The sequence below is a fragment of the Callorhinchus milii genome, unplaced genomic scaffold (genome assembly GCF_018977255.1).
Source record: "Callorhinchus milii isolate IMCB2004 unplaced genomic scaffold, IMCB_Cmil_1.0 Scaffold1, whole genome shotgun sequence".
In the NCBI taxonomy this organism is placed as follows: domain Eukaryota; kingdom Metazoa; phylum Chordata; class Chondrichthyes; order Chimaeriformes; family Callorhinchidae; genus Callorhinchus; species Callorhinchus milii.
Genome location: NW_024704742.1, coordinates 49,218,369 through 49,245,933, shown reverse-complemented (window position 1 = coordinate 49,245,933; position 27,565 = coordinate 49,218,369). Strand labels below are relative to the sequence as shown.

General features: G+C 42.0%; 1 protein-coding gene across 2 annotated transcripts in view; it reads left to right on the top strand.

Annotated features, from left to right (window-relative positions):
* Window positions 1–27,565, top strand: part of atp8a1 (ATPase phospholipid transporting 8A1) — a 208,567-nt gene that overhangs the window by 87,520 nt on the left and 93,482 nt on the right. For both annotated transcript variants that reach the window (XM_042341636.1, XM_042341647.1), the window contains 4 exons: window positions 6,694–6,763; window positions 11,767–11,851; window positions 16,355–16,494; window positions 25,451–25,589. In XM_042341636.1, the coding sequence (XP_042197570.1) occupies window positions 6,694–6,763; window positions 11,767–11,851; window positions 16,355–16,494; window positions 25,451–25,589 (434 nt within the window). The remainder of the gene's footprint in view (window positions 1–6,693; window positions 6,764–11,766; window positions 11,852–16,354; window positions 16,495–25,450; window positions 25,590–27,565) is intronic.

Sequence of the window (27,565 nt, the reverse complement as noted above, 5' to 3'; positions counted from 1 at the left end):
TTCTACGCTATAGATTTCTATGTTTCTTGTTATCTCTCAAATGTTAACAAATGGAAAAAGAAGAAATATTAATTCTTTTTCTTTAAATTAAGGTCGATCTTATCCCTTTCCTTCAAATAATCTTTCATTCTGGATTTTAATCTGGGTTGAGAAAGGAATTTTGGATGAAATTTTATTTCTGCTCTGTTGAAAGTAATTCAGGATAAGTGACTGGAGATAACTTGCCCTGGAAAGGCATTTGCTGAACTAGTCTTTGTCTCAAAAAGTGTACAAATGTAAAAAAAAAAGTGGTTAAGAACAGCTGGTTAAATATTTTGAGACAAAGCAGTGTGAAAGAAGAAAGGAAAATATTCTTTTGTTTCTATTTAATAGAGCCAGCATGCTATAGTTTCACATCTGCCCCTCATGCAGTGACAACTTCCTTCTGTGGGATTTGCAGGTCTGGATCAATACTTGTGATGTGTGAAGGGAATCTTAATTCTAAAAATGAGGATACCTTTGGTGATTTGATCTTTCTCCCTTATTAGTCCAGCGAATGATGAAGAAGCAAAATGACATTTTTTTAGTTTTCTTTTAGTCTTTGATGAAAATGATGTCATCTCTTCTGACTGGACAGTCCCATTCCCTCCCACAAAAAAAGCTTGAGCTGTTCTTCTTAGTTGTCGGTACATGTTTCACTGAGACGAGCAGATACCATTTCACACATTTGGTTTGTTTGCCTGAATTTCAGCTTTGAAAAGAAAAATTGATTCATGCCACAGATGTGTTCAACCAATTTGTAGCACATGTATATGCACACTTGCATCTGCTGTCGTTTATAAAAAAGATTTATGTAAGTACTGTTGTGGACTACCTATGACTGTCTGCATTCCATTCCAGCTTTAGCCACCAGTTCGTTTCTCCTAGTTTCCTTCCATGTTACAGTAGGCTGACTGTTTCTCTGGTGTTTGCAATTTGTTTTCTGCTGCCGTTTGACCGTGCCTCCAGCTCCCCTCTTGATTCTCTACCCCCTCCTCGCTCCCTCCCTTCCCTCCCCTCACCCTGACCATTTCCCCCCTGCTCGGGTCCTGACCCAACTGTAGAGCGCCTTGGGACGTCCTCCCAATGTGAAAGGCGCTCTATAAATGGAATCTTGTTGTTGTTGTTGATTTAATCTTTTTTCACAAATCATAGATTCATAGAATTATACAGCACAGAAGGAGGCTATTTGGTCCATCGTGTCTGTGCCGGATCTATGATTGATCCAAATCAATCCCATTTCCCCCACTCTCTCCCCATAGCCCTGCAAACCTGACCTGCCCAAATAATTATCCACTTCTCTCTTAAAAGTTGTTATCGAATTGGCTTCCACCACCTTTTCAGGCAATGCATTCCAGAGCCGAAGAGCAACAACAACAACTTGGATTTATATAGCGCCCTCCACGCCGGACAGCGTCTCAGAGCACTTCACAGTAACGGATCCCAGGGCTGAGCCGGGGGGAGGGGGAGGAAGGTGACCAAAGGTGCGGTCGAAAAGAAAGATCTTCAGCCGAGACTTGAAAATAGAAAGAGCGGGGGGGAGGCGAAGGGAGTGAGGAAGGGAATTCCATAGCTCGGGGCATAGTGGCTGAAGGCACGGCCGCCGATGGTGGAGCGGAGGACTCGGGGGACGAGGAGGAGGCCAGCCCAGAGGAACGAAGGCAACGGGTACTATTTTGAGGAGAGAGGAGGTCAGAGAGGTAGGGGGGGTGCAGAGGAGTGGAGGGATTTGAATAGGGTAAGGATCTTGAAGTCGATCCTCTCTGGGATAGGCAGCGGGTGCAGTCTGGCAAGGACTGGGGTGATTGGGGAGCTGAGTTTGGTGCGGGTGAGAATGCGGGTAGCAGAGTGTTGAATGATCTGGATTTTATGGATGGTGGTGGATGGGAGACCGGCGAGGAGGGCGTTAGAATAGTCCAGCCGAGAGGTGACAAAGGCATGGAACAAGGTTTCAGCAGCTTTCGGAGAGAGGTATTGGCGGAGACGGGCGATGCGTCGGAGGTGGAAGAAAGCGGCGCTAGTGAGGGACCGGATGTGGAGGAGGAAGGATAATTGGGGGTCAAACCTGATGCCTAGATTGCATACGGATTCGGAGAGTTTTAGGGGGAGATCGGGTGGGTGGAGTAGGTGAGAGCCGTGAGATTTTAGATGTTGACGAGAGCCAAAGAGTATGGCTTCCGTCTTGTCAACATTCAGCTGAAGAAAATTTGCGCTCATCCAGCCCCTGAGATCTGACAGGCAGGTTGACAGAACATCAGGGGACTGGGAGTCGCAAAGGGAGGTGGAAAAATAGAGTTGGGTGTCATCCGTGTACATGTGGAAATGTAGCCCATATCTGCGATGACATCCCCAAGAGGGAGCATATAGATCAGAAAGAGGAGGGGGCCAAGGATGGATCCTTGGGGTACCCCGCAGGTGACCAGGTGAGAGAAGGAGGAGAAGCCATTTGTGCAGATGTACTGCTGGTGGTTTGTGAGGTAGGACTCGAACCAGGCAAGTGCGGTCCCACTGAGGTGGATGACGGAGGAAAGGCGGTGGTGAAGGATGGCGTGATCAACTGTCGAACGCCGTGGTGAGGTCCAGGAGGACAAGGAGGCAGAGGGAACCCTGGTCACAGATAGAGAGGATGTCGTTTGTGACTTCCACAAGCGCAGTCTCTGTACTGTGGGCAGTGCGGAAACCGGACTGGAGGGGTTCGAAAAGGGAATGGGAGGAGAGGTGTGTGCGAAGTTGATTGGCAACAACGTGTTCTAGGACTTTTGCGAGGAAGGGCAGGTTAGAAATGGAGCAGCAGTGGCTGAGGTTTGAGGGATCCAGGGAAGGTTCTAGGGAACTCAGATGATTCAGTAAGCATGTCTAATTCATGCTTGTAAGTGTAATTTCTAGTTAAAGGTGAGGGTATTGATAATGGAACCATTTATATCTTTTGACTTTATTCGTGAATTGTGTTGCCCTCGCTGTATTCTGCTTCAGTTCAGTTATTTCCTATAAATAGGGACCTATTAAATTGTTATACAGTAAACTGCTGATAATTCGACCCTGACTTAACTAGTCACTACTGCTTAAGTTGCCATGCTGTCAATATCCCGACTGCTTCCCATGTGTCTACACTTTACAGAAAATCCTGTAAAACCCTTTGAGATGTCCTCCCGATGTGAAATGCGCTAGAACAAATGCAAGGATTATTACTTGCTTGCTAAAATAAAGGATGCTGTCTGCCCATAAGACAGGTGATTGAAATGTAAAAGGACTAATTGTTTTTGCATGCAGACACCAAGTACAGTGCTGCAGTTTCTAAATTGCAGTTAAACTTGAAGCTAACAATCCATGGATTCTAAAGTCAGATGATAAATCTTACGATACTGCTAAATATTACAATGTTGCTGGTCCCCTAAGAGGCAGTCTGTGTCACTGGACCACATCTGAATCAACATCATAGTTGTTTCAAACACTATATAAAACATTTTTCCAGCAGCTAATCTGGATATTTTAGTTAATAAGGCAGCTCTCTTCGCTTTACTCCTGCACATTTAATTTGATTATGTTCAGATGCGGCAGAAGCCAAGTCACTGAATATTGCCAATTCTAAAATATTGTGGGTGTTTGAATTTAGCAACTGAATACGAGCATGGAATGAGAAAAGGCCATTCGGTCGATCACGATTGCTGCTGCTACAGAAAACCTCCCCTAACCTGCGCTTCATCCCACCCACTTTACCTTCTTAGCAAATTTATAAATAATCCCTGAACCCAATGATAATCAATCATGAAGTCTATCTTCTACATTTATTTTAATAATATCATTGTTATCATTATCATTGAAGAGAATTCAGAGAATAATAAAAATAATAATGCTTGAATTCGATGTAGCATCTTATCATGTCAAAGCACTTCACAGAATATATTGTAAAGTGGATTGACTGCGTATATTTTAATGTCCAATTCTGTGAAAGGCTTCCTGACATTAAAACTATTGCCCTCTAGTTCTGCTCTCAAACCCTGGGTCAAAAAGCTTTCTTGCATTTGTATTATTTATGCCTTATTATTTTAAAGTTAAAAATCCTGTTCATTCCTAGGTTCTATTCTGTGAGCCTCTCCTCATTACTTGGAGCTCCAACAAGCCCAAGTATTGTTCTTATTGCTCTTCTTTAATTAATTTAATTTAATACAGTCCATTCACTTTACAGTATATTCTGTGAAGCGCTTTGAGACGTATTAACAACGTGATAAGGCGCTATATAAAATGCAATGATTATTATTATTCTCTAAATCCTCTTGAATGATAATGTGCTTCTCTGAATCAAAGCATTTTGGCATATCCTCCCGGTGTGAAAGGCACATTATAAAAGTAAATTTATATTGTATATTCTTCACTGAATCCTCTTCAATGATATTGCTCTTCTGTGATTACAATACAATTCACACTTGTATAGCGCTTTTCATAACGGGGAAAACGCCTCAAAGTGCTTAACAGTGCCTGATAGGCACCCACGTTGAGAATGGGGGCTGAGGAGAGGAGAAATCTGACCACAAGCGTAGTCAAACAGGTACGTTTTGAGACGTAGATTCCCTTCCAGTGATGATAGTCTTTGTTGAATCCCCTCCAATGATAATGTTATGAATTTGAATCACAAGCACCAGCTAATGACCCTTAAAAGTGGACAACCAGTCTGGAAAGTAAGAATCATTCGTCATCCCGCTGGGTGCAGTAGTCTAAGTCTATGATCAATAAATTTACAATAGCTCCATTCCTTTTTTTCCGTACGATTGTTGGGAAAGCACTCTAAAATCTCATCAGAGTGCTTATGATTGATTTAAGGCTAGAGGCTAGTGGGTTATTGGCCAAGAGTTAGCTTCTACTCAGAGTAATGAAAATTACATTCCTGACAAGACCATGTATACTTTCGGTTCCCTATTTCTCACTTTTTGTCATTACTTCAGTTAGAGACTAATGGATTTCTATTGCAGACTAATGCATCTCTTATTCTGTATCTTTCAAATTTAGCACAGTTTGAAAGTGAGATATAATTCTATGTATTTTCTGACGATCTGCTTCACATGAAGTTCTGCCTTCCTGTACTTTTCGAAGTTGTGGGAATCCTTGTTTAATCCATCAGTGATGGGAAATGTATTTCTTAACAATATTTTAATGAAAAATTTTGCACGTGTGTGTTAGTGCGTGTGTGTATGTGTGTGTGTGCATGTGTCTGTATGTGTGGAGCCTGAGAACTCAAATAAATGTGATGATTACAACAGAACATCAAAAGTGTTGGAAATATATTCCAAAGTATCCTTTTTTTTGAATCACACATCCCCTTTCCTGCTGTAAGGCTTTGGCTGGTGGAACACAGAGTGGGTTGTAAATCACTTCTCTGTGTGGGTGGCAGACATTGCAGATAATTCCTTCCAATTTCTGCCCACGGGTATAGTGCAGCGCTTGCTTCCCATCAGAAAAGAAAAGAAAATGACCCTGGCTTGTGTGAGTCAGCAGGAGGGAGTAAATTTATTGAAGCTTCAGACGAGAATTCAATCTTCAGCTTTAACTCATTCTGAACTAAACTATTTTTTTCAAAAATCTGAAAGCCATTCAGCTTCTTTTTTCCAAAAAATCTTCAGCCTATTGTTAAAAAAGCACAATCAAAAATGGTATTTTGAGGATGTATATGTTGAGCAATTTTATACAGAGAAAAGGTACTTTAGTGCATTTGATTCCACTTGAGATAAATTCGCATTGAAGTCAAATTACTCTCAATTTTTTTGATGTGTTGATTGAAACCCCTCAGAACAGTAGCTCTAGTTGAAACCTACTTCCGGGGCCTTCACCCAAACCATTTATTCCATCACCTGAACATTGTCTGCTTGTGCCCCCATCTCAACCCCTCCACAGCTGAAATTCTCTTCTCGTCTGTGCTTTTGTTACCTTGAAGTTAGACCTTTCCAATCCTCTCCTCACCAGACTTTCAAGCTCTAGCTTGTCCCAAAACTCTCAGCTCATATTCTCTCCCTCTCAAGGTACTACACACCCATTACCCTCTTTCTTTCCCCTGTACCCTTGCCGGACTCCACTGGCTTCCAGTGGCTCATCTTTAATATCGTCTTCATTCTGATCTTTAATCCCTTCATGGCCAAGAGAGAAAACCCAAACCTGGAGGGCCAGGCAACAAAGTAGTCTAGGCCACATGGCTGGTCAGGCGATTGTAGACAACCTGATGGGGGATTGTGAGGACGGGTGCATGTCGAGAGGTTGCAGGACACTGGTCACGAACCCAGATACCTGCATCCACTGGGACTGTATATTGATGGGGAATGTGGTATGTCACTGTTGAAGCTGCTGAGATTTACCTGGAACCGCACCACCCCCCCCCACCCAGGCTAATAAACCTGTGCTCCTTGACCTATATGTGTGTGAGGGCGTCAGTATCTGCCTGGCTCGGGTGGACCGCAGTTACACTGCATTGCATTTGAAACCAATGACGCCGGCTCGGTGTCGGGCTCCGCCACTGTTAAGCGCTCCTCCACTGTTAAACTCTCCGTCACTGTTAAGCACTCCTCCACTATTACGCACTCTGAGACGCTGCCCCGCTTGAAGGGCCTTATATGAATCCAAAATGTTGTTGGAAAAGTAAATGTCAGATTAATTTTTAAAAATGTGTTTTTCTGCTGTTTCTTCACCCAGTGAAAGAAAAAGGATGTCTGTGATCGTTAGAACGCCAACAGGGCAGCTGCGGCTTTACTGTAAAGGAGCGGTAAGCTTTATCCAATTTGTTTCAATAAGTAATCGAGATAACGCTGTTTCCAAACAAGAAGAGCTGAATTGATTGGTGTGGTGTTTGATGCAGACGTTATTAACTTTTCTGTTTTCAGTATTTTCAGCTGAGTGTCATCAGTCAAGTCAATGGGCGAGGGGCAGCTTTTAATTATTAGCTTCAGAATTTTGGTTGGCAAAATGAGGCTGAATATATATTTTTCTTTTATTGAGAAACCAAGAACCAAGACTCAATGTGCTAAGCCACCACTAAAGAAAAGTGTAAGAGAGACTCTGGATAAGTCACAGTGAAGAGTTTAGATCTGCTGATACCAAATCTGGGTTTTAAAGTCCTGTAAAAAGTTGTTGAGTTTCTGGGAATGAAGGGCTTGATTGAGTTGATGCACTGAGTTTTAATTTTAACAGTGAAATTGTGAAGAGAAAGTGTTTTTGCAGTAAGTAACACCATCAGTCTCCATTGAATATCATTTAAAAATACAGATTTAAGTACTGACTTAAATACATACACTGATACATAAATAGATACACTGTATCTACACTGTATTTGTGTGATGACGAAAATTCTGTTATGCTAAAATCACTTACAAACTTTGCCCATACATCACAGCAAGAATTTACTTTATATCCCCTTTCCAATAGAGACGTAAAGATAAGCCTGCAAATCTAAGACACCATTGATTTTAAGACTCTCTCTAATTTTGGAGATACTTCTTTGTGAACAACAAGCTTTAGAATCGATTAAATCCAGTCTGTGAAATAAACTGGAAATTAGGATTAGACCCTGTGTGTCAGGTGGAGAGAAAGGAGCAAAAAAAAATGCAGACTAAACAGCTTGAGAAGGACTTGAACTCAACTGATGTGATAATATAGCTTACATTTTATTTGCCTTGTTTGTGTTACCTCGTGCTGTTTAGACATAATGAGCAACGAGTCAAATAACACTCCTGTGTCTCTTTGAATTTTCCTCTTGGCAAATTCTGTCCTGTCTGTGGAGTTTGTACGGCTCTTCCATATGCAGTGTCTTGATTAATTTGTATTGAATTTCATTTGCACAGTGATCAAGCGCAAATCCTCACTTGAACTCACTTTGTAAGATGGTAGCTGCCTCCTCTGATTCTATCCTTTGGTGGGTAATTCTTCTCTGTATCGCCACACTGTGTAGGGAGATTAATGTTCATGAGGAAGTTTTGAGCCCAAATGAGATGCTGAGTTGAAGAGAGATCTTGCGGTAACTATTTACAGTATGGAATCTGCAGAGATTCGGAACAGGTTGTTCTTCCCACTCTCGCACCTGAGGAAGTTGAGGAGGAGGAGGCGGAGGAAGGTGGAATAATTTAAAATCAGCAGGAATAGATTTTGCAACTGTTATGATAGACGGATGAGCTGCAGTGGAAATTCAACTCTCCCAAGGGTTCACAGGGAATTGCAATAATCTCAGCATACTCATCAGTATCTCGTACCCCCACCCCTGTGAAGATCCTTTTAAATTTTCAAAACATAAATAAATGTCAGGGTTCAGCAGACACCAAGGCTCGTCTGGCCTTTTTTGTTCATGTGAATAATTGTTTCGACTTCCTTTTCAATGTGTTCATATTTTGTTTTTTTGAGCTACTAAATCTGAGGCATTTAAGATCTTGCGCATGAGTGAGCAACGTATTGGATGTTTTAACTGAAAGCCTCCTGGTTCACTGAAGCTGATACATGGCTTTTGTTCAATTTCCAGACAATGAATGCTTCTAAACCCGAACATGTGCCATTTTGTACTACTTCATTGGGAAAGAACATTTTTTTGACTGGTCAACGAATTAACCTAAACATCTGTGGTAAAGATTAGATTGCACAGAATGGACTCTGCAGTTTACAGGATTCTTTTTGTAGTTAAGATAAGGCTCAAAGCAGCAAGTTTCATAAATGCAAGCAGGTCAGAATTATGTACAGAGGAGAGAGTACATAATAAGAAGAGTGGAATATTGGTTATATTCCCCCAAATGAGGCACCTCTTACCTGCCATAAGTGAGATCCATGCTATATATATACGGCTGGGATCAAAGCCACTCTTCTCCCAACAGATGGAAGTGAGACTAATGTGTACTCCCTGCTCCATGCGCTTTGAGACGGCCTCCCGATGTGAAAGGCGCTTTATCAATGTAAATTATATTGCGTTTAACTTTAAATCAGGGTTGCAAAAAAAGACAGTTCCCTGGTTTTAAAGTTCTACACTTACAAAAATGGAAGAAAAATGGGAAGCACGTGTAGAATTTACCAAGGGAGAATGTGAAAGAGTTCTTCAGGTGTTTATTGACAAGTTCCTCACCATGTCCAAACAGTGTGAGGTAGCAATAGACAGGATGCTGGCACTATATTGCTCAACCTATTGACTTCGGATTCCTGATATTATCCACATGTGCATACAATTCTGGTCGCTGCGACATAAGGGTCTTTGAGGAAGTGTACAGTGGTGAGCAGTGAGGAATGGCTAGTTAGGCGAGGGTTCTTCAGTCTTGAAAATAAATTACTCAGAGGCGATTCTATAGAGGTATATGATATTAAATGGTACTGAGAAAGTAAACCCGGAACAATAGTTTCAGATGTGCTGAGACATCAGGACAAGAGTGTATGTTTCCACAGTTGTGAAAGGTATTTGTAGGACAGGCACAAGGATTGGAATGAAAGGCTGGGACGATTTGAGTTATTTTCCTTTGATTGAGGAGGTGAAGGAGTGATCTGATTGAGGTGTTTAAAATAATGAAGGGAATTGATAAGTTACATGTTGAAATCTTCCCTGTGAAAGAGGGAGCCCTTCCAAAAAACATGCAATAATCATAAAATTAGATTTGGGATGGTTAGCAATGAGATCAGAAAACTTTTATTCACAGAGGGTTGTGGAAAGTATTTCTTTATCCAGAAATAAATTAACACCTGAAATAGGAGAAGGTTGGTAGAGGTTTTGATGCTGGATTTATCGAAGAAATAGCTTGATGCTTTAATGGAAAGGCTGCAGGATGTGGATTCTGTGAGGATGGGTTCTGATGGACCAAGGGCCATTCTTCATCTGAACCCCTCTTGTGATTATAAGTGGTTCAGTCCTGTTCATTTATTATTAGTAGTTTATTAGTTTATACTCACCACTATTGATATATATTTGGTTATTTCTCCTCCCTATTAGGATGCATGAATAATGGGAGGTTGTTGCTGTTGGTTTGACATGATTTCTGGCTCCCTGTGTTGAGTAAAACATGTTGAAATATTTCACATGCAACATGACATTTCTGTGGGAGCAAAATCACCAGTCATGCTCACAGAAAATAATGCTTTTGTGAAAGTGAAGCCGTGGGTGTTTATGCTTAAATCTTTGTCATGTGCACAATGTTGTCAGTTCTCTCCTGCCTCCCATATAAATATTAATGTAGGATTGAGGTACTGCAAACATTGCATTGGTGATGAATCTGCAAGAAGCTCAGCACAACCTTTTATTAGAATAAAAGTTATACAAATGCTGTTGCAGATGTTTGTGGCTCAATAGTGGGGTCATTTGAAGGGTGTTTTTCAGTTGAAGAAGTGGATTTTCTGTGTGATCCAGGTTTGGAGATGAGGCACGATTTGGGTGTCTTTAAATATCTATTTCTGCTCCAAAACAGTGGAGAATAATCCATCATTATCTCATTTTTCTGCTAGCCTTGGAAGGAGTGGTCATGCTATTTACTACAGTTAGCAGTGTTAGCCAATGATTTAAAAAAAGTAAAAATTGGTTACAAACCATCTCAGTGTTCACTCTGCAATATTATCAAAAAAGGGCTTGGATGTTTTGTCTCTCACTTGGGAGAGTGAGTTCATTGCGTTTAGCACCTGCCCTGTTTATACAGTGTGAGTGTGAACTGTATCTCACATTGCTCCAGGTAGCTCAGGAGTGGGATTCCAGCACATTTAATGCGGTCTGAACTCCCATTTTCCCGGCTCCCTCTCCCATTCCTACTCTACATTTGCCCACATTGCAACAATTTCCCCTATTATAAACTCTGGAACACTCTCCCTCAATCCCTCTGCCTTGCCCCCTTTCCCCTTTTCCAAGTCCCAGCTGAAAACCTTCCTTTTCAGCTGTGCTTACGGTCACCTCCCCCCCAGCTTGCAGTCAGGCTCTGCCACTGACAAGAGCTCTGAGATGCTATCCTGAGTGGAAGGCACTATAAAAGTGCGAGTTATTCTTGTTATATAAACTCAGTACAGTAATATGTGCAGTTCCCTATTAGGATGTTGTGAGCCCAGATAATATGTGTCAACAAGTTATTTTATCATGGGTAATTGAGGGGGTGCATTGCGACCAAGCCCAATCTCATTTTTACCTGTTGTATCCCAGCTAATGTATAGCACTTCTCCGCAGAATTGGGCCACTGAGGTCAGGAATGTAATCTTCCTGTCTGCTTCTCTGCATCATGTGTTGCAGTGAGCATCAGAAATCTCAAGTTATCAGTGGTTTTATTGGAATATCAGTGCGGTTTTTAATTTCAATCCCTTGTTTATTATTTTGGAATTGCTTATAGCCAACTCAATGTTCAGAACCACAGGTTTCAAATGTAAAATCTAGTTTCTCCTGCTGAAATCTAGAATTATCTTTTTAGAGAGCTTTGAAAACTTTCCAAAGTAAATTCAGCACTTATACCTAATAACTGCATGTAAAGGAACCTGAAGATCTCTTATGACACCAATTGATGTAAGAAGGTTACCAACCAGAACTAATTCTTTGAGAATCTGCTGTAGAGTCTTTCTATTTAAATTGATCATTTGAATCTTCACAAATCTAAATGTTCCTTGGTAAAATGAACATTGTTGTGTGTGTGTTTGTGTGTTTAATCTTGAGCCTTTATATAGTATCAGATTTTCCTACATCCATTTACTGCCACTAGAAGCTCGAAGTAATGCAATATTTAATTAAATAATATTGTGTGATTTCATTGTATCAATTTCCATCTTGATTTCTTTTTACAGGATAATGTCATTTATGAACGTCTATCTGAGAAATCAAAATACAAGGAAATGACTTTGAATCATTTAGAGATGTTTGCTACAGAAGGTTTGTGTTCTGCAATGTGCATCTTCCATATGATTTTTTGGTGACAGTTTTATGTTTTTATCAATATTAATTTGTAGAAAAAGTTACTGTGTTATATGGATGGCTTGTAATAGTCAATCTGATTTAATTTGGATTACAGGATATGTATGTTTCCTTTGTAATTCCTTGCCTTTATAATGTAATTACCTTCATAACCTAACAAAATACCTTTAATTAAGTAGATGAAAGTAGTTTTCCAGTTAAAGCAAACTAATGGTAGATCTTTGTTATAAAATGTAACAATTGTTATAATTATAGTACAGAAATGAATTATTTGGCCCATTAAGTCTGTGATAATTTTCTCCACATGAGCCAACTAGTTCAATCCCATGACCCCATTCTCCATATTCCTGATTTTGAAACATCTGATTCCTTTCATGAAGAATTTATCCGAATCTGCTTCCACAATCTTTTGTGGCAATGATTTTCATATACCAACCATCCACTGTGTTAATCCTTGTCTAGCCTCTAATGGTTTTTATGTTCATTTTAATTTTCTGTCCTTTGTTACTGACTTGCAGTCAATTGAAATAATCTATTGCGATTTATCCTATCATAAACCTCTTTGTAATCCTAGAGACTCTTCTTTCTCAGCTCTAATGAAAACAGCCCAGACTTCTCATACCTCTCTTTATATCAGAATCCCCTCATGATAATAATCTACAAGTAAATCTTCCACAATGGAATACTTTTGTTTCTCTATTTTGAACTTCATCTATATGCCTACCATGCTGGTCTATCTATATTCTCCTATAGTCTTCTGCAATTTTAGGTCGCAAAAGACCGCAGTCAGTTATGCAGTGTTGAGACTACATAGGAAGCTGCACAATTAAATAGCTAACAATCAACAGTTTTTAATAGGGAATTAGAAAAGAAAAATAAGAAAGGGTGTAGTGAAGGGGCAGGACAGTAAAACTGAAATGATCACTCTTTCAAACAACTATCATAAACTCGATGGACTGAATTATATAATGGGTGCAGTAATATTCAAGATTTTTAGGGAACTGTATTGACTAGTTATCTTGTTTCTCTCCAAATCTTTAGTACTTTATCCCATATTTTAGATCCTGATAATTTACTGGCTAATCCCTATCTTCATGCCTTCATCACCTCCAGGCTCGACTATGCAATTCCCTGCTTGTCAGCCTTCTCAACTCTTCCCTCCACAGGCTGCAGATAATCCGGAACTCTGCAGCCCGTGTCCTCTCCCGCACCAAACTCCGTGACCCCCATCTTCCCCCCACTCTCGCCCGACTCCATTGGCTCCCTATCCTTCAGAGGATCCAGTTCAAGATCCTGGTCCTCACATACAAAGCCCTCCATGGCCTCGCCCCACCCTACCTCTGCGACCCCCTAAACCCTACCAATCCGCCCTCTCCCTCCACTCAGCCGGCTCTGGCCTGCTCCACGTCCCCAACCCACCCGCCCCACCATTGGCGGGAGAGTCTTCAGCCACTCTGCCTCTGGAATTCCATCCCCCAGTCACTCCGCCTCACCCCCTCCTTAGCCTCCTTCAAGTCCTGCCTCAAGAACTCTCCTCTTTGACCATACCATCGGCCATCCCCTTCCCCCTGACCCCCCCCAACCCCAGCTCGGGTTTGAAATGCTGTACACTGTCCAGCGTCTTAGGACGTCCTCCCAATATGAAAAACGTTATACGAATGTAATCTTGTTGTTGTTGTCTCCTTTTTGAAGAGTGTGTCACATTTGCTATCCTACAGTCCTCTGACCCAATTTTACTTTCTACATAATTTTGAGAAATTATAGTCAGAGACTGCTATTTTTTCCTGATTTTTTTTCCCTAGGGATCCTTGAATGTAAATCATCATTTGTCCAGCTTAAGTTTAAATAACTCCTGCTATATCATTTCTGTTTGAATAATAACATCCATCAACTGTTCTGGATTCACTTATGGTGATTTAATTTCCCCAAATACACTTCCTCTGTGAAAACTGAGGCACAGTATTTATTTAGTATCACTGTCATTTCATCATTCTTCATTCTAAGTTTGTCTCCTTCATCTCTTAGGCACACAACACGTAGTGTGACTATCCTCTAATAATAATATTATTATAACTATCTAATACTAAAAAAAATCATAGCATTCGGTATACCACCTTTCACATCAGGAGGATGTCTCAAAGCACTTCACAGGATTTTGGAGGATATCCTTTTAAGAGCAATTAAGAAAGCCAATGAGATAAAGTCAGGAAGTACAAAAGGACACTGGGAGTAGAACAAATCAGTGTAATTATAGTTAGTGCATTAAGTTGATAATAAAGAAATGTATTAACAAACCTGAGCTTTGGGTGGAGAATCATTACATATTTTACTGTAAAGTGTAATGTAAGCAAAACACAAAAACTAATTTTGCACACAGCAACATCCTACAAATAGCCATGAGTGAACGAGAATGACCAGTTTTATTTGGGGGATTGTAGGCCTTGAACCTGGGAAACTCCCTTCTTTGCCCAAATAGTGCCATAGGATCTTAAACATTCACCTGATCAGGTAGAAGTGACTTTGGTTTAACCTCTCATCCGAAGTACAGCACCTCCAACAGTGCAGCAACACCCCCAACAGTGTACGAGAGTATTAGCCTAAACTATGTGAATTCAAAATCTGGATGTGGGCCTTCAACCCTAAACCTTCTGACTCAGAGGTGAGAGTACTACAAATTTCAGCCGTGTATTTCATTTGTTAAAGACAAGCCTCATTTTGGTCCCCATCATTGAAAGATGATTAAAAATAAGAATGCAAGGTAATGTCAGACAACAACAACAACAACAACAAGATTACATTTGTATAACGTCTTTCACGTCGGGAGGACGTCTCAAGGTGCTGGACAGTGTACAGCATTTCAGACCCAAGCTGGGGTCAGGAGGGAGAAGGGAGGAGAGGGGAAGGGAAGGGGGGGTGACCGATGGCATGGTCGAAGAGGAGGGTCTTGAGGCGGGACTTGAAGGAGGCTAAGGAGGGGGCGAAGTGGAGTGACTGGGGGGTGGAATTCCAGAGGTTGGGGGCAGAGTGGATGAAGGGGGGGTGGGTGGGTCGGGTTGGTCGGGGGACATGGAGCAGGCCAGAGCCGGCTGAGCAGAGGGAACTGGTGGGTTGGTAGGGTTTTAGGAGGTCGCAGAGGTAGGGTGGGATGAGGCCATTGGAGGGCTTTGTATGTGAGGACCAGGATCTTAAACTGGATCCTCTGAAGGATAGGGAGCCAATGGAGTCAGGCGAGAGTGGGGGAGATGGGGTCACGGAGTTTGGTGCAAGAGAGGACACGGGCTGCAGAGTTAATAATAATAATCCTTGCATTTGAGTTCTGGATTATGTGCAGCCTGTGGAGGGAAGAGTTGGGAAGGCCGACAAACGGCGTTTGCATAGTCGAACCTGGAGGTGATGAAGACATGAGCAAGAGTTTCAGCGGCCTGAGGGGTGAGGTAGTGGCGGAGTCGGGCGATGTTACGGAGGTGAAGGAAGGCAGAGCGAGTTATGGCTTGGATGTGGGGAAGAAAAGACAGTTGAGGGTCGAACAAGACACCCAGGTTCCTGACTGGCTGGTGAGTTGTAGTGTGCAACCATGGAGGTTGATGTTGCCAGAGCCTGAGGTGCTGAGGCGCTGGCGTGAGCCAATCAGGAGGGCCTCAGTCTTGTTCACATTCAACGGTGGGTAATTTGCCCTCATCCAGGACTTGATGTCCAACAGGCAGTCTGTCAGGACAGCAGTGGTCCTGGAGTTGAGGGTGGAAGCAGAAAGATATTGGGTGTCATCCGCATTTATATGGAAGTTGACCCCATGTCTGCGGATGATGTCACCAAGAGGGAGCATGTAGATATTAAAGAGGAGAGGGCCAAGGACAGAGCCCTGGGGACGCCAGACGTGATAGTGCGGGGGCTGGAGGAGAAACCGTTAGAGGCAACAAAGTGGTGCTATGGGCAGCGCGGAAGCCGGATCGGAGACAGAGCTTTTGCCACTGTCAGAACAAAAGAGGGAAGAGTTTACTGCTTTAGTGTGAGTACTTCTAACTGCAAAACATTGAAATGGTTAGTAGGTAGATGTGTTAAATGTATTAAATTACAAAAGTGTAAACTGGAGGATTGGTAATAAAATTGCGGGAATTCAAACTATGGCTATTAAACTCATCAAATTTGGAGAATTCCTTGTATTCCCTCAAATAAAATTCCCTTGTATTCCCTCCCTTCCTATATTTCTGGGCCAGGAAATAACCATATTAGTTTCTTTCCAAGCATTTGTAGAATAAGTGTGGCATGACATCCTTCATATCACCATTTCCCGTTATTTTCTATGGGAATTCAAAGCCACTTGGGAGGTGTAATTTACAGTAATGATCTTGTGAAAGGTGAACAGGGTCTTGTGTTCTCTTCCTCTTAATTTCAAAATATGATTTCTTTGTATTTAATGTTGTTTAAATAGAAAGTGTAACATGATCTTCTCTTCTATTTGAGGTTTAAGAACCTTGTGTTTTGCTGTTGCTGACATTTCGGAGCGTGAATACAAGAACTGGTCAGCGATATACCAAACTGCAGCCACTTCAATACAGCACAGGATTCTCAAGCTTGAAGAGTGTTACGAACTAATTGAAAAAGTGAGTACTTTAGATACTTTCTCTCCTGAGACTTCTTGCTGAGGACATTGATGAAGATGGTGCTAAGTCTTTTCAGTTGATGCGAGAGTTTACACCTTTAATTTCAGAAGTGGGAGTACATTTTTCTTTTTATTGCAAGGTTAAAAGGCCTATACAAATATAGAATTCCCTCTCTCGTGGACTTGGGTCTAGATTTGCTCTATTTATGGAGTGGGATGACTCCCTGCCCCCAGTGACTGGTTTGCCCTTCCAGGTCCTGCCAGTGAGCCAGGCTGGCTGTGCTGTCGTCAGCAGTGCCCTGGAATACTGTGCACTGATGAGTAACATCATGAAGACTGACACAGAGAATATACTCACAGTGAGACAGGATAGGTATAGAAAGTGGGAATGGAGATGGGAAGTGAGGGAGAAAAAAGGCAGGAAGACGAACAGAAGATTGAGACTTATTCTCAAAGACGAGAGCTTGCTCCTACAAATCTTTATCCTTATGTAAATCTTCCTCTCTGTTACCCATCCTGGGATTGGCAACTTTGCTGGTTCTTAAACACAACCTTATTTTTGAAGCCAGTTTTCTGTAAGTTATTTCAAGAACTGTAGAAAACCAATTTCAAAGATGTGACTGAATACAAGAATTTTTCAAGTTCTGGATGCTCTAACATGCTACATAAATAGAGTAAATCTAGACCTGGGTGGAACTTCTCCCTATTTGATATGTAGCTACTCATAAATGTGGTGTATAATAGACACATTTTTGTGAAATTGCTTGTCATGTGAAAGTTCTAGTCAAATATGATCCCAGAAAAATATTACAAAGGTGTAAAAGGCTATTTTTCTTCTAAAGTGGCGTAGATGCCCTCAGCAATTTGGAAGTCAGCCAGAAAATCAAAAGACATTGTCAGTGGCGACATGTCAGTTATCACATAAGACTTCCCATCTACCATAACAGCTCACCTTCCCCTTCCCCCGCTTCTGTGACCATTAGCACATCAGCAACAACAACAAGATTCCATTCATTGAGCGCCTTTCACGTCGGGAGGACGTCCCAAAGCGCTGTACAGTTGGGTCAGGACCCGAGCAGGGGGGAAATGGTCAGGGTGAGGGGAGGGAAGGGAGGGAGCGAGGAGGGGGCAGAGAGTCGAGAGGGGAGCTGAAGGCACGGTCAAAGAGAAAGGTCTTGAGACCAGCCTTGAAGGAGGAAAGGGATGAAGCGGCGAAGGCACTGGGGGATAGAGTTCCAGAGCCTCGGGGCTGAGAGGCTGAAGGCCCGACCACCGATGGTAGGGCAGTTGGGGCGGGGAATGTGGAGCAGACCGGAGCCAGAGGAACGGAGGGTACGGGCAGGTAGGTAGGGGGATAGTAGGTCGGAGAGGTAGGAGGGAGCGAGGCCGTGAATGGCCTTGTAGGTGAGGATGAGGATCTTGAATTCGATCCTCTGGGGGATGGGGAGCCAGTGGAGGCGAGCGAGGGTGGGATTGATGTGTTCCCGAAGCCTGGTGCAGGACAGTACACGAGCTGCAGAGTTCTGAATGACCTGCAGCTTGTGGAGGGAGGTGGCGGGAAGGCCGGCGAGGAGAGAGTTCCCATAGTCCAGCCTTGAGGTGATAAAGGCGTGGACCAGAGCTTCAGCAGCGTGAGGGGTGAGGTAGTGCCGTAGTCTGGCGACATTCCGGAGGTGATGGAAGGCGGTGCCAGTTGTGGCGTGGATATGAGGAAGAAAGGACAGCTCAGGGTCGAACAAAACGCCGAGGTTCCTGACTGCTTTGAGAGGTGGAGAGTGCAGCCTTGGATGCTGATGCTGTCAGCGCCTGAGGTGCGGAGGCGCTGACGCGAGCCAATCAGGAGGGCCTCAGTTTTGCGCACGTTGTGCTGGAGAAAGTTATCTCTCGTCCAGGAGAGACCCAAACATACTGGGACCCAAACATACCTTTTCTGTCTCTGGACTCCCTCTGCTGCCCTCCTTTGTTTTGCATCACTAACACCTCGTTAACCCATCATCTCCTGTCCTCCACCCCCTTTTCTCTTTTGTCTTCCTTGCCCTGTCTCACCTCTCTGTTAGTCCTTAAAACCTCTCCCTCCCAACATCCCCCAGTTCTGAGGAAGGGTTTGGACCCGAAATGTTGACCCACTTTCCTTTCTCCGTAGATGCTGCCTGACCTGCTGAGTGTTCCCAGCAATCTCTGTTTTTGTGTCAGATTTCCAGCATTTGCAGTATTTTGCATTTCACTTTACAGTATATTCTGTGAAGCGCCTTGAGATGTCTCGACAATGTGATAAGAAGCTATATCAAAAGCAAGGAATATTATTATGTTTGAAGCAGAATGTCACTGTTGCAGGTAGTGACGTCTATGTGAGCTTAAATGTTGTTTGAGGTTCATTTGGGAGCTGTGACCTTGTGTTTCAAATTTATGAAAACATATTGTGCAAGTGTGTGTTGGAATATGCTCTGGATGTGCAATGTGACCTAGACTTCGATCAACGTCAGCAGGAATTGTATTTTTAGTGTGTAACTCATACTGTCTCCAGCTGCAGTTAGACAACCACACAGGAATCAACTGTACCATTAAATCAAACTTTTTTTTAACCCAGTTCATTTAAACTCCTTTAAACTGCAAACTCTATGGAGATTCTGGTCTTTGTGGGCCCAGCAGGTGCACCTCGCCCACGGTGAATATAATTCCTCTCTTGAAATAAATACTAATAATAAAACATGAAGTCAGCTTTAATGCTGTGTCCTTAACCTTAATCTATTAAAGTGAACACAAAACTTTTAAATAAAAAGCGAGAGACCTGGGTTTGATTCCCTGCAGGGCGAAATGTTGGGCAAGTTTCCTTACTCCACATGACTCTGTTTAGCTAGCAGTAAGTAGGAACGCTGTTGTTAGTCGATTGGCAGATCGCTTTTCCAGGAAAATTATTCCTTCAAAAAAGATTAATAAAAAATTGTTTGGTCACTTCAATCCATGACTTTGTGGGACACTGATGTGTGTAATTGGCTGCTGTGTTTCATCCACAAAATAGACAATCAGTTCATTTAACAGTATATTCTGTGATGCACTTTGAGCCGTCTTGAAGACATGATAAGGCGCTATATCAAATGCAAGGATTATTATTATAAAACATATAAATACTCATGTTTGGTTTGTCACCTTTTCCATTCTATTTTCTCCTCTTCCCTATTCTGTTAACTTCTGTTTTATTTGTTATAACCCAGATGTTTCCTATGTATTTCCAACTGCTATCTGCCAGCTTGCATTCAGGTTAATGTTTCTGGAAGAAAGGAGCATCCATTTTTTTAAGAAAAAGGAATAAACAAACATAAACCTTCCATTTGATATAGCGTGTTTCACCTCAGGAGAACGTCTCAAAGTACTTGAGCCAAGATGATATCAAGTGCTTCCTTTTTTGTTTGTCTTTTAGCTCCTCAATTATGCAGTCAGATGAAACAATGAAAGCTTAAAAAAGCTGTGACTCATGGGTGTATCATGCACTTTGTGGAAACCATCTCTAAATGGGCATATATTTTGCTTTTCGACAAGTGCATGTGCTCCGATATTTTTAATAAGTAAATGTTAAGTAAAAGTTGATTACCTAATTATTAATTTTCATTTGTTTCTGAGTACATAATAATTTCCTCTGCACGTGGTTGACCTGTGGCAACTAATCCGCCCATCCCTAGTCAAATCTTTGAGAACTTTCTCACTTAGAAATGAGAACTGCATGTTGTATGTCTGTATGTTAGGCCTCACAGGCAGATAATTATGTCCTGATGTGTATATAAATTGACAGGGGGTTATAGGTTGACATGTGGAGATTCATTTGATTAGATTTCTGGTTCCAGCCTTGGCACAGACTGTAAGTCAGGCTTGATAATGCATAAATGAGCTGTGGTACATTTTGTAAAAGGGACATAAATTATATACTGTAGCTCTTTTTAAATGTATTTATTAGTATTGTATGATTATTTGGTAAAAATTGCCATCGTAGTAATGAAACAACGTTAGGCTATAGACAACACTCCCCAGAGTTTCCTGAAGCCTTGTGAGGTCAGGTTTCCAGGCTGCCTGTAACCAGCAATTTCAAAGCACACAAAACTATTATGTATGTAGATTCACAGTTTAGGAATGCTGCCGAAAGGTCCTCCTCGACCTATCGGCAGCATTCGATATGGTCGGCCATGCTATCCTCCTCCACCGCCTGTCCTCCCACCTAAACCTTCAAGGCCCTGTCCTTGAGTGGTTTAGGTCGTACCTCTCCCAACGTCTCCACTTTGTCTCCACAAATGGTTTTTCCTCCGGCCCCCGCACTGTCTCGTGCGGTGTCCCCTCCTCTTCACCCTCTATATGCTCGCCCTTGGTGACATCATCCGCAGACATGGGGTTAACTTCCACATGTATGCGGATGACACCCAACTCTACCTTTCCTCCTCTACCCTCAACTTCACGACCACCGATGTCCTGACAGCTGCCTGTCCGACATCGAGTCCTGGACGAGAGACAACTTTCTTCAGCTCAACGTGCGCAAAACTGAGGCCCTCCTGATTGGCTCACGTCAGCGCCTCCGCAGCTCAGGCGCTGACAGCATCAGCATCCAAGGCTGCACTCTCCACCTCTCAAAGCCGTCAGGAACCTCGGGGTTCTGTTCGACCCTGAGCTGTCCTTTCTCCCTCATATCCGCACCACAACTGGCACCGCCTTCCATCACCTCCGGAACATCGCCAGACTACGGCATTACCTCACCCCTCACGCTGCTGAAACCCTGGTCCATGCCTTTATCACCTCAAGGCTGGACTATGGGAACTCTCTCCTCGCCGGCCTTCCCAGCACCTCCCTCCACAAGCTGCAGGTCATTCAGAACTCTGCAGCTCGTGTACTGTCCCGCACCAGGCTTCGCGACCACATCACTCCCACCCTCGCTCGCCTCCACTGGCTCCCCATCCCCCAGAGGATTGAATTCAAGATCCTCATCCTCACCTACAAGGCCATTCACGGCCTCGCTCCCTCCTACCTCTCCGACCTACTATCCCCCTACCTACCTGCCCGTACCCTCCATTCCTCTGGCTCCGGTCTGCTCCACATCCCCCGCCCCAACCGCCCTACCATCGGTGGCCGGGCCTTCAGCCTCTCAGCCCCGAGGCTCTGGAACTCTATCCCCCAGTGCCTTCACCGCCTCCTCCCTTTCCTCCTTCAAGGCCGGTCTCAAGACCTTTCTCTTTGACTGTGCCTTCAGCTCCCCTCTCGACTCTCTACCCCCTCCTCGCTCCCTCCCTTCCCTCCCCTCACCCTGACCATTTCCCCCTTGCTTGGGTCCTGACCCAACTGTCCAGCGCCTTGGGACGTCCTCCCGACGTGAAAGGCGCTCAATAAATGGAATCTTGTTGTTGTTGTTGCAGGATAGTCTTACAGCTCAGAAGAAATGCAATTGCTGTTCAATCTAAAATGTGTTCTTCCAGATAAAGCCGAGTTGAAGTGTATATATCGGTGTTCTCTAGACTGATTATTAATTGAAAAAATATTTTGATTTGACCGCTTTGTACTTAATGTTTTCAAATTATTACTTTTGTGTTTTAGAAAATACATATTTAGAAATATTGTTTTGGGCACAGTGATATTTGTCAATTTATGCAGTCACCATGTCCTGCTCTCTGGAACTCCCTTCCAGACCCCTGCATTAATATCTCTCTGCCCACTTTCAAAAATCCTCCCAAAGACCTTTCTCTTTAACTGTGTCTTCATTTACCCTTAGATTCCTCCCATATCTTGCTGGGTATCCTCAGCTTCCTTTGTTGACCACATATTTCGGACCTCAGCCCGGCTCAGTGGTAGCATTCTCACTTCTTACCATGTTTTGCTCACAAAATACACCATCAATACACTTTAGTCTATCCTATGAAGTGCTTCAAGACGTTGCATTTAACATTCCAGAAGGAGCAAGGATTACCAGAAGATGGCAGTATTGAATCATAGAACAGCTTTGTGGCTCCTTTATTTAATGACCTACCAGTAAATAAACCAACTTCCATCACTACATAAGTGAGGAATTAACCATTAAAAAAGAAAATGGTCGATAAACTAGGATGAACAAAAATGTTTCAATATAATTTCATGCAACCATGGAACTTTGAAGTTCCAAAGTATTTGCCACCAAATTAAACATTGTTAATATGAAATGCTTAACCAGTGACTTATTTTGTAGTTCCCTGGCCTAGGAATAAGCTATTGCACTCGGTCAACAACAACTTTTGTAAGGTTTCTGATGGGCTGTAGTTAAATTTGAAGCAGAATTTTGCACTAAGAAATATTAACTGATTTTCCATTATTGCCATCTAGACTTATCAAAAATCTACAAATCCATATGTAGTATTTGTTACACAAAAATTGTTTGAAAAAAGTTTTCCTTAAATTGCGGCTTGAAAGTTCAGGACTAAAGGATTTTTTTTCAAAAAGGTACCTTTACACTGGCTGGACTTCAGTAGATGTGGACTAATGAGGTGTTAAACTGACTGCTTAGGTGAATGATTAACAAGTTAGTGGTCACGGAAGTGAGAACAGATTGTTAATGTATTATTTAAGTGTTCATTCCGTTGATAAATTGCAAAACCATATTTAAGAGCCAAAGAATCCTGTACACATTGAGACTTCATAGAATCATAGACGTTTCTACTCACACTGTTGCACTGAACGGCTTGATTTATGGGGTCTTTTTGTTCCGGGTCTTCTGCCAGAAAAAAGGTTGCAAGCAGAAGATTATAAGAAGTTATGATTAAAAATTGTATCAGACTTTTTTTCCAGCCACCTTTTTTCCAACTTTATGCAGCTGAATGTTGAAAAGGCGGAAGCCATCCTCTTGGCTTCCATCAACGTCTTCTCACCTGCAGATCCAACCTTATTAACCTACTTATCCTATTCATCAGATTCTCTGAACATATGCACAATCCATATCAGCTGTCCTTCCGACCCTGCATTTAGCCCACAACCGCCACCTCCAACCATACCTCACACCCAATGCAGCTGAACCCTTATCACGCATTTGTCACCCCTCATCTTGATTTATCCAATGCTCTCCTCAACAGTCTCCCCAGCTCCCATCATTCATAAAATCCAATTGATTCGAAAGTATGCCGCCCAGCCCCACCCGTACTAAACCCCACATCTGCATCACCCCAGTGCTTGCCAGGCTTGACTGGCTCCCTATTGTAGCACAGGCTAATTATAAGATCCTCACTCATGTACAAATCGCTTCATGCCCTCCCTACTTCTCCGACCTGCTTTCACCCCATTCCTCTATCTGCCCCTTCATTCAACTGGCTCCGGTCTGCTGTACGTCCCTTTCTCACTCCGGTCCACGATCTGCTGTTGTGTTTTAGCCACTAGACCCTGAGCTCTGGAAACCTCTGCCTCAATCCATCCACCTTGCCCGCTCCTAGTTTGTCTTCAGATCACACCCCAAGACCTTCCTGTTTGACATCCCCTCTACCCGCTCTGCCACTGTTCAGTGCTCTGAGACGCTACCCTGAATGAAGTGATGCTGAAGTTATACAGTGTTCTCGTCAGGCCACACAACAACAGTTTGTATTTCTAAAAACATTTATAAATGCAAACTGTTGTTATCTGACCTGACTAGAGCACTGTATAAGTTCAGCATCACTTCTGGGCATCTGACCTGGAAATCCACTGACTTGGAAATCTAGTCCAGCCACTTTGATCATTACAATTTTTACAATGTTTACTCTTAGTGAACAGCCACTCAACTGACACTCTGGGAATCTTTCAACTTCTCCCTTGATAAATTCTACCGCATTCAAGCTGCAAAGATTTTAAGAACCTATCCATCTTAAGACTTACTGTTTGTATTTATTGTACGCTAGAGGAAGGATATCATCCTGAGAGAGTAAACAGGTGAAACGAGCAAAGTGGATGATTCTAAGTGTCAGGAATTTAAGTCCTAAGGAAAGGTTAACAAACAAAGGGTAAAGAGTTTCTTCTCTTTAGGAAAATAGGAGAGGAGACATCAAGATGACCCTACGGATGCTTTCAAGGTCATGAAGCAGAGGTTTGTGCAGGGAAATTATTCACTTTAGTGAAAGGTCAAATACCAGGGAACACAAGTTAGAAATTAGGAGTAACTAGGAAGTCAGGCAGACCTTGTTTATAGAAAGGGTAATCAATTTATGGATAGGTTCAAGAGACAATCAGATGCGTATCTAAAGAGAATTTTTTTGGAGTTATGGTGAGAAAGCAAAATACACAGTCAATTAACTTTACACAGTATCCTCTGAAGATGTTTTGACAACGTGATAAGGCGCTATATCAAATGCAAGGATTATTATAATAAAGCATTTGGTTAGGATTTAATATCAACAGGATACGACTGTTGGAAAAAATGTTCTTTTTCTGTTCATAAAAGCCATATTTAATGTTCTCTGATGCCGAGAAAAAAAATGTGTAAAGTACGTAACTAATGTTTGACTATAGCCAATAAAACACCTTGGCCTTCAAATAACTCAAGACATTTGAATGGAGGGTAGAATAAAACAAAGCGCATTTATTGTCGAGCATCATTGTTCCTACTATCGTTTTACTGATAATATCCTTTAAATGAAAAATTAATAAGATTTCTTGTATTCGATAAAGCATTTGTCATGTCCTCACAGGAAATACTATAACATGTGGTGACTGTATTTTGTAGGTGTACACAGCAACCGGTTTGCACAAAGAGGTATCTGACAAGCAGCCATGAAGTGAAATTTACATCCGCTTTCTGTGACAGAGCATTTCAAGGAATGTTCTCAAACCTGTGGTTAAAATCTTGGTGGTCAACACTGGAATTCTAGTTTGCTCAGAATTGGCAAACCCTTTGTCAATATGGTTGTACTTAGCTTGGTAACCTGTGCAGTAAATGCTTTGATAAGGTTACCTATTTGCTCTGCTACTAATTACTTTCCATGTCGTTTTGATAGAATCTGCAGTTGCTTGGAGCTACAGCAATTGAAGATAGACTTCAAGACCAAGTGCCAGAAACCATAGAAACATTATTCAAAGCAGACATCAAAATCTGGATCATTACAGGAGACAAGCAGGAAACTGCTATTAATATAGGTATGGCTGGAATTGCATTTAATAGTGTATCACTGTAGGCTATGTTCAAATACATGTATATGTAGAAACGTATTGTATGCAAACTTGAAAAATATTTGTTGTACTTTCTCATACTTATGCTGTGGGGGAAGGAGGGTGACAAATGTAATGTCTGGAGAGAATTAGATAGACATTTTTCACCTTAAGGGTAATCTCATAGCAATCAAGAAACAGCGAGAGCTATATAATTTGTTTAATAAGCCTCCCCCATAACTCTCTATTTGAGGCTAGATGTTCAAGAGCATCACTGCTGTTTTAGTAACTATCATTCTGTTTACATCGAAAATTTACAATCTGATGCCTCCCATTAATAATTTTAAAGGTCTGGGCAGCCGAGTGTGAGTGATGCTCTACTGTCTACATTACAGCATCAAGTTCCTTCTTAAATAGGTCCATAGCCTGCTCTCTCCCACGCTGCTAATTCTGTTAATCACCCTATTTTATAAATAAATATTTTCTGTATCCATCCTAAACATTGCTCTTCACATCTTTATCCCCTCTTGTTGTGCCGCCTTGGATAAATCCTTCTTGTACAGTCAAGTGGTTGTTTCTCCCACAAAGAAAGTTAAGGGGGGAATCTCGCAGAATCTTTCAAGACCAAAATGGTTTGGGAGGGTAAATAGTGGAAGAATTCCATTATTTAGTGAATCGTCAGCAAGAAGGTGCAACTTAAAGAATACCAGACCCATGAGAGCGAAAGTAGATCCTTCAGTTTTGCAGAGTTCTTGGGAACCACCAATTCTAACATCTAAAAGGGAATTAGGTAAACGCACGAAGATTAAAGATTCAATAAAGGTGGAAGGAAAATTGGATTATAACAGAGTTCCATTGGGGATTGGCACGACACAGGCATATTGGGCCAAATGGCAGCCTCCTATGTAAACCAAGCAGCTTGTCTTAAAGCAGCTCAAATTAATCTTGAGTGTAGTCGGAAGTTTCAAACGGCGCCTGGGAATCAGCTTCCAAGGCACTGATTTGTGAAGCAGGTGTTTGAATGAGTAAGTTGATGGGGCAGGCTCATTGCTTTTCGATAATCCAAAGTTCTGAAGCCTCTGGCTAGAAATGGAGACTTTTTGTTGTGGTGCTTTCGTCCATCTGTCTCAGTGTCTGACAGAAAACCTCTCATTGGACTCTGACATTTAATTGCTTTTGAAAACGGTCAAACTGACCTGTCCATTGCACCGTTTTGTGCATCTAGAAGTGATGATGTCTCATTAATTTGAAAAATGTTCAACAGATGGATTTATTTCCTTCCTTTTTATGGCTCCCTTGTGTGACTTAACATTTGTTTTCCAACAGAGAGGCTGTCTTCTCACAGGGTGTTTGAGTTGGTTTGCTCACTGATGTGCGATCAGCTTCCACTTCCAAAATAACCGGTCATTACATTCGGTGTCTTTCTATTTTACCAGACCTCCCTTCAGTTTTATAAAACACAAACAGTAGTTTGATGCACCGAAAGCAAAACCTCCAAATAAATAGTACAAAATATTTTCATTTCTAATCATGTATTTTTTTAAAAGAAGTAAAATCACATTTAAACAATATTTCTATTCCAATTTTTTTTAAAAAAACTAATAATAGTCAACATTGTAACATCGTCATTCCGTTCAGCTCATTTTCCACAGCCACATGTTTGAGAATTCTCTTTAGCACAGATGTTAATTTGCAGAGGACCGTGTAGTGGAAACCTGGAAAAACTACGCAGAAAATAAAGGCACAAAAGCCACAGTAACCATAAAGTAATTTCAATTTTTAAATAAGTTATAGATTTTTTGGGGGTTGCGTAAGGGTTTTCCATGTGTCTTCTGCTTTCTGGACTTTTTAAACAAAAAAACCACACAAAACAAATTCTCTAAACTTCGTGAGGAGGAGGAAAGGATTTCAGAAGCACGACTGACATTTCTAATTATTATTTTTAATGTCAAAATTTGTGTGGG